This window comes from Rhopalosiphum maidis, chromosome 3, assembly GCF_003676215.2.
Source record: "Rhopalosiphum maidis isolate BTI-1 chromosome 3, ASM367621v3, whole genome shotgun sequence".
In the NCBI taxonomy this organism is placed as follows: Eukaryota; Metazoa; Arthropoda; class Insecta; order Hemiptera; family Aphididae; genus Rhopalosiphum; species Rhopalosiphum maidis.
Window position 1 is genome coordinate 63,652,462 of NC_040879.1, and position 8,639 is coordinate 63,661,100.

General features: G+C 27.2%; 1 protein-coding gene across 1 annotated transcript; it reads right to left on the minus strand.

The window, feature by feature from the left end:
• Positions 1–1,005: 1,005 nt before the first annotated feature.
• LOC113556950 lies at positions 1,006–6,740 on the minus strand. Its single transcript, XM_026962197.1, has 6 exons — positions 6,640–6,740; positions 4,784–4,868; positions 4,569–4,704; positions 4,337–4,489; positions 2,465–2,533; positions 1,006–2,388 (listed from the first exon to the last, which is right to left on the minus strand). Exons 2-6 carry the CDS (start codon positions 4,849–4,851, stop codon positions 1,006–1,008), a joined length of 1,809 nt encoding a protein of 602 aa, XP_026817998.1. The 5' UTR covers positions 4,852–4,868; positions 6,640–6,740.
• Positions 6,741–8,639: the final 1,899 nt, after the last annotated feature.

The window sequence follows — 8,639 nt, forward strand, 5'->3', positions numbered from 1 at the left end:
GTAAAACTAGTTTAAGTTAGGTGATAAGAGTACAAAATAGAAATTTAGCACACACTATTGCTGAGCAAATTGATATTCTTATTAATATAATATTTACTTAGTTCATTTATTTATTCATTTACAAGTCTCAACAATAAACCATTATGATTTAAAGGTCTAACTATACAGTTGTGCACGGGTATATAGTATTATACTTAAGATAATATAAGGCTTAAAACTTTAATAAAAAAAACGATTGTAATAGTAATAGTTATAAAAGCTTTTATTTAAACACAAATTAATTTGTTACTGAGATACAATAACATTTTAAATACAAATAATATTATTAATTATAATATCCTTTGTGTTTGTACTTCAGGATAACTTGTAATTTATATTTTTTCTTGACATGTAATTAATAAGATAAAACACTTTTGAGGACAAGCCATTTATTTTTTAGTTTTACATTTGTATTCTAATTTTTTTTTAATGTATAATACATGTAATATAAATAAACTTAGATTAGATTTCTTAACACCCATATTGTTCCATATTTGAATATTAGGTATGACAATACTTAAAATTAAATGTATACATATATAAATAAGTGTTTATATTATATTTTAGTATAATTTATGGATATATTTATACTATTACACAATTTTGTACTGTAATATAAAAATTATGAATAAAAAATTGTTACATAAAATGGTTACATACCTTAAAAATAAGATAACATATTTTAATTATAAATAAAAATAATATCCTTATAAATATAATAATTATTAAAATCAAAATAACCTATGGCAATAATTGCACTGTTGAAGTTATAAAAATTAATTCGTAGTTTAAAAACTCATTTTAATAAATTGATTACTCGATATTCAACAAGTACTGAGATTAAAAAAAAATTCATCATATTTAGTTAAACGATTTCTATCATACATCTCTGAGAAAACATAATGTTTCAAATAGGAATTTACATAATACATCTAGGTTAATAATATTAAATAACAAAAAATGATTCTAAGATAATAATGCTATTTTACTGTCAACATCATGTCTAATTTCCTCATTTGGTATTTTTATATATCCTATACAACTGTTTGTACTATTGTGTATATCTAGAACCATTAATGATGCTGTACTGCAAGTCAAATAACCTAAGTCTAACAACATATTGAACAAATAATCTAATGATTTCTTAGTAAAGTGGTTTTCAGATGGATTAAAAACTGGAGGGGGAGTTGGATAAGTTTTTGATTCTGTAGAATCATAGAACATAACCATGACATTTTCATTAGCAAGTAATTTTTCCATTATCGATCTAATATTTGGTACCGAAAAGTTACAAAAAAAAGTTCCAAAGTCTCGCCAATAGTTATCAATTCTTCTACGTTTCAAAACATTTAAAACTGACCACATGCAATATATTTGCTTCTTTGTTTTTGTAAGTACATCAATTTTATTATATGCACCGTAATAAGCTTTAACTTCTTCTATTGTCGTTACAATTTTAAATTCCTGTTTTTTGAAAAGATATTCCAACTCATTATTAGTTAATCCAAAGTAATCAGTAAACCCATGAAAGTTAGAAAATGGTTGTATTTGTATACATGAAGGCACTAGACCATGAATATTATAGACTGATTTTCCAGTCACAAATGCTTGATAAACGTATTTGTTGTTTTTTAAAAATACTAAAATTCGCCTCAAAAACACAAAAATATTTTTATATTCTGGAACCAATGTCTCTGCTATTGTACCTGTTATTGTTAATGAGTCTAGTTCATCAATTAGTACAAAACATGGCTTATTATAATGCTTTGTTAGAAATTTACATAATGATCTGAGACCAAGTGAAACATCATTATAATCGATCTTTCTATAACTTGCACTACCACACCATAATTTACACAGTTTCCTTTGTTCACTACTCAATTTATTACTTGTTTGTAAATACTTATGTAATTCAAAGGATTTGTGAACTATTTCTTTATATCCTTCAATAACACTGCTATAAGAATTGATTACATTTTCTATTTTAAAATTTGCATACACAATCGGATGTTTTCCAAAATGTTCGTTCATTATTTTAGCTTCCTTGCTTATTTTAAGGTTTTTAAATAGTTCGTAATTACTCGTATCTGTTACTGGTTTCCCTGACTTTGCCTTAGTAATTGGTTTTCCCAAAGAGTCTACCTGAATTTCTAAGAAGTATTTAAGCATACTTAGATTTGTTGATTTGCCATACTTGCGGGGAGTCGTGATTACTGTTCCTTTGATGTTCTTGTTTCGAAATACTTCCTTAATCATCAACGTTTTATCTACAAACCCTGTTGTTTGAAGAATTTTGGGAAAATCAGATGAGGAAAAATTGAAAATTGCATCGTCTTTAAATGAAATGATCTACAAATGTGGACATTTCATCAACAATTAATGTAAGTAATTTATATCCTCATAATTTGTTTGGTTAAAAACTTACCTCTATACTGCTAATGATCCTCTGGATTGATACTTCACAATTAGCACAGGTAGGGCAGCGAGATGATAACTGAAAATAAATAAATACATATTTTATGTGAAATTTCTACAATGATAATTAGGTATTAAGAAAATTAGGTCTTTAACTAGAAAATATGTTTTCTGCAATGGTAATGTATGTGCACTTAGTACAAAATCAAAAACATCTAACAAATCATCAACATTTTTTTAGATTTTTTAAAACCTACATTATTAAACAAAATATAAATATACCGTGTATCTGTGAAAATAAAATATACTTTATCACTCACTATCCTGTAAATATTTTTCAATTCGGCTTGCGGGATGTTAAACTAGACTAATGGATCATAAATTCTTAAGACTTATATTTTTTTTAACTCTTGTATTTTGCACATACGCAGCACAACTTAATTTTTTTTAATGACAACACCCATCATATCACTGATTAATTTTTTTCAAACAATTTTGATCATTCAACTTTTATTCTAATCCAAAAAATTAGCAAAATTGAAACTAGGTATAATTTTTTAAAAAAATGTATTAAATTTGATTTTTTTTTACTTGTACGTACTTTTTATTCTAAATATCACATAATAAATTATACATTTGTTATTAAAGTAATAAATTATTTACTATTTATAAATTTATAATATTATCATACAATATTTTAAAATTAAAGTGTAAATAGAAATGTATAGTATCATTGTTCTGAAAATATATGTTTTTATAATAAATTAGGTATATAATTTCATAATGTATAATAATAAAATAAAATAAAAATTCATAAATAGTAAATAATTTATTACTTTAATAATAAATGTATTATATGATGAAAAAAAAAAAGAATAAAAAGAACAAAAATATAAAATAAAATTCAAATTTCATACATTTTTAAAAAAAATTATATCTAACTAAAATTTTGCCAATTTTGGGTTTAGAGTAAAATTTTATTGATCAAAATTGCTTATAAAAAATTGATTAATTCAAAAATGATATTTAAAATGGGGATGCCAGTTCATAAAATACTACAAAAATTGTAGGTCATAAGAATTTATGATGCATTACTCTAGTTTAGCGTCCTGCAAACACAATTGAAAAATATTAATTGTAGAGTAATGAGTGATAAAATGTATCCTGTTTCCATGAACATATGGTATACGTTAATTTACTAGGAAGATAATTTCGACAAAGAAAGCTCAATTGAAAAGTATGAAAATCACACTATGAATATATTCTATTTTTTCAAAATAATTTATAATTGAGATTAGATAAAATAATGTAGAAATATTCTTGTATATTATATTTTCATGTTCAAATATTTAAGTTTTAATGGTATTTTTATTTAAATTAATTTGTTTGACATTTTTATTCATATATAATTTAAACAAAGTTAAGCAAATTTATTAATTCAAATAACTATTATATTATTACAATAATCTATAATATATTTACTATTTATTATTTATACATTAATGCTGTGTAACTGTATAAGTATTTTATTTTTATTTAGATACTTTTAGATACTATTAGTTTCAAGCATTTAGGCAATGAGTTACTAAGATTAACAATTTATCATTGTTTTAACAATGCATTACAGCATTATTACCTACTTGAAAATGAACTTTTTAAGTTATCATTTGAATTTATAAAAATAATTTATTAGTTTTTTTTTTAATGTCATAATATAAATACTAGGGGCCCTGTATGCTCGGCCAAATATACAAATATACCACTAGACATCAGGACATAATTTATAAGGAAAGTTATAAACAGTAAAAACATTAAATAGATAAATATGAAAATTAAAAAGATAATAAAATAATATTGATTTGAATATTTATTAGGTACTTACAAAGTCTTCTGAAACGTTAAGTATTTCTGGTTCAAGTTCATCATTGATGTCGAAAAGTAAATATATAGTATTCCACAAATTGTTGATACGTTTGGTTAAAATTGAAATCACATTATTAAGCACTGTACAGCATTTCATTTCTCTTGTTTTACTCTGCATTAATAAAAAGAAGTGAAAAAATAAACAAACTTGATAAAGATGGTTTGTTATAATATAATAGGTACAAGCTTACATCAATTTTCTTGAGCAAAGAGTCAAATAACTGCAATTCAAATTTTAATTGTCCCATCATATCATTTTTACTAACTGTTCCTTTAGCAATTTTAATTTCAATTTCTTTACGGTTAATATTCATGTCTCGTAAATATCTAAAATTAACATTTAGAAATATGTATGTTAGTTAATATATAAATGTAACATTTATAGTACACTGAAACTTACAGTAACGGAGCAGTATTAGAAGCATTAAAAGTCATATTGAAACATGCTTCGAAACCTTTAAATTTTTCTCCCATAATTGATGTTGATTCTTCTATTGTATAAACAATATAAATAAATATAATAGAATTTCAAAAGTTAAAGTGCAATAAACATATTTTAAATAAATATGTGAATTAACATAATATTGTAGTTATTATTATGTTGATTACATTTCTATTTTTTTTTATAATAGACCAGTATGTATACTGTATAGATACCTAGGGTGTAAATATATTTATGGTGCTATTATACCAGTCACCAGCTAATTTAATAATAGGCCAATATTATTATTTTATGTACAATTTAAAGTAACTACTATAGGGTAGGTTGGTCAAGATATGTACAATGTATATGTGTATACATATAAATTTCCAGGCCCTTCCGTACACTGTTCAACTGCTTTGTAATGGAAATCTCAAACCAATCACTCATCATTGACTGTATTGTGCAACTGGTTTCAAATTGATTTTAATGCGCTAATACACGAGAACGGTTGGAAACTGATTTCTAAGCGGTCTTGTTTCAGTTGACAAGAGTGAGGCCACCACGGATGCGCTAATTAACCAAATTATTGTTTGGATAACAACTAACTAACAAGTTCAAGAGTATCGTTCCAAAACAATTGTATCCTGTGTGTCCATTAAATGTTAAGGTAGCTGAACATTTTAATAAAGAAATAGATAATATTATGTTACCTGCCTACTTAAAACCATATAACTATTAAGTATCTCAGTTATTTCACATTAGATCTTTATCTATATGCTCGATTAGTGCCGATATACGCGTTATCAAATGTTATAAATTTTATTAACTGTATCGTTTGGATCCAAACAAACTAAGATGCCTATTTAAAATGTATACAAAATAAATTATTAAATTAATTTTGTTTGTTAAAACAATTTAAAACAGCTAAAAGCATTTTTTTTTATTTTGCATTTTTCTTTTGAGAATAGATCAATAGATTTCGATGTTTTAAAAGACTATAACTTACGAACATTTTTATTTTATATACATTTCAAATGTGTATTTTGTTTTGTTTAGATCCAAAATGAAATGTTGATAAGGATTAATAACGTACGTGACGTCATACTAATCGTCCGTATTCACTCCTAGAGATTATACGTATCAAACTTATAATGGTGAACATAAATTCGAATTAACTATAAAAAAAAAAAAGTATGCAATAACTGATATTTCGTTAAGCGAGCAGTTCAGTACACACTATTTAGAAGCAATTGAGGAAATGAAAAAAAAAAATAATCATAAATTTAATGATATCATCTATTGGTTTTGTTATCTCTACACATTCCCATCATAAAAAAAAAATAGGATGAGCACACGTGTGGGGAGCCATCTACGCTACAGGTAGTTGACATGGTCAATGGTCAACAACCATCAAATCAAATAAAAATAAATGTCGATAAAAACAGGTGTTCGTAAACTAAGTCTTAATTTCTAGGTGAAATGCGCAATTTCAAAAAGGTTTTACTATACACTGTATATATTATGTAGAACACTATACATTCAATATCTGTGTTCGGTTTCTAATGTATTGACATTCTCAGAATAGGTAAAATATTTTACTACCTAATCGAATAAAATTAAATAGTTTTTTAACTTAATGTTACGGATTAACTGTTCGAATTATTGTCGATTTTAAAAATACGACGTATGCAATCGAAACAATAGCGTTAGACGCGTAACGGCTATTGGGTACAGCTATTACACGAGTATTCAGTACTCACTAAGGTTTAATTAAGATCTATAGTATTTTATTATATTTATATTGGTTTTATTATACCTGCTACGGTTTTATAACTTACTTGCGTTGATCGGAGAGAAGAAACTGAGAAAAACGAAATTTCTATCGTCGACGGCGGTGGTTCTTGTCTATGTACGTGCGACTACGAAAGGCCGATGAAAACCTGTCGCCACAAACTAGAATACTGTCGCCTGTGGTTACTGGTGTCTTGTGCTGTATGGCCGACCGGGCGCCCCCCAACGGCGGAATTTCGAACAACGGTCATATTATTAAGCAGGTAGGTACATCTTTGCCGAAAACACTGGACGGTAGTCTGCACGGGGTGGTACATAACATATTTTTGGTGAAATCTGTGTTATATCGTTTGTTAACGTGGCAATAGCAGGTAGCTGCGGACGCGCGCACACCCTCCCCAACCCCACCCACGCTCACCACGATTACCACTCGCCACTAGACCACCCGCCGCACGCGGTATTTCATTCCTTCGGCGGGGTGGAATTCGGGCGGCTCCGTCTCAATACAAAAGATCGATTGTGCCCGAAAATAACAAGCATGCTAGCGCGTGCGCCCTTGATGCATTGTAATGATTTCAATTGTATCCGAGTGGTTTTGAGTGCCTGCATACTCGTATACCAAGGACGAATAATCGGGTAAAATTTAACCACATATTGTGTATGTGTTATCCCTAATATTATACAAAATTTTGTTATACGAAAAAAATTATGTATAATATATATAAAATATAAAATATATTCGCTTTCACTTGTATATAGCTGTACCTTTAAATTTGTATTTGGGGTAAGAAGTAATGCTCGCGCTGTTCCCTATACCCATGCTTTATGTCAGTGGTTTTCAAACTTTTATTATACACGGCACACCGTACAATTCAAAAAATTTTCACGGCACACTGGTCTTTTTTTTAAATGAACAAAATTGTTTTGAATTAATTATAATTATAAATACATTTAACAAAAAATATGAGATTGATGGGCTAACAAATATTTTTAGTTCTTGGACGAATAGTTGACACATACCCGCATTTTCTTAATATATCACAATTCAATGCAATCAGTATTTTATGGAAAAACCGCGGCACCCAGTTTGAAAACCACTGCTCTATGTAGTGGTTTAAATTTACCTATACCTAAAATCCAAAAAGTATTTATGTAACGATTGACATACTTTGAGTCGACCACTTTTTATAAATTTTTTTAAATTTAAATATTTTTATTAATTTCTCATAGTTAACTATATTAACTATATTATTATTTTATTTGTTTAAATCTTTAAAATAAATATAACAACACTTGAACTCAAATTTAAAAAAAAAAACTATCACTATAGCATCCTTTAAAATGAAAATGTACCAATCTTGCAACAAATTATTACAATAGGTATACGTTTAATAACGATAAAAGATTAAAGTTAGCATTAATAGTTATTCTCGACTTTGTCATCGTTCTATTATTTTATTTATTTATTAATACGATTATATCAGTGATTTATCAAATGATAATTTTAAATAATATTGTGCTACGATTATTTTACACGATAAATGGTCCACTTTATATATAGCTGTACATTTCATAACTATGTTTTGAAATAACAATAATTTAGAAAATAAACAACAGACAAAGAAACGGGATACGGCCGCATTATAGAATCATCAAGAGATGATTGGGAGTGTAGGCAGTGTGGCTCAATATAAATAAGTTGTTACTTGTTTTAAACTATCCGTACTCGATACTTTATATTCTGTATACTCCGTGCCACGAGAGTGTGACTGGGCGGCAACCAAAACGTGTTCAATCCGTGCATCTTTACCACATTCGGGCGTAGGTAAATTGAACCCAAACTAAATTACTGTTTTTTCAAAAGCGGTGAATTGAGTCCCTCGTATATTATTAGACCAGTTTTCAAAATTACCTAAACGTACAGTCGGGCGTGCACCATTAGTTATTGCGAGCATAATATAAGCATACCAAATAGCAATGTCGTGTATTAATAAGAGACTTATCGTATTTAGACGCGATTACTGTAGACTAGTTTTCAAAATTACCT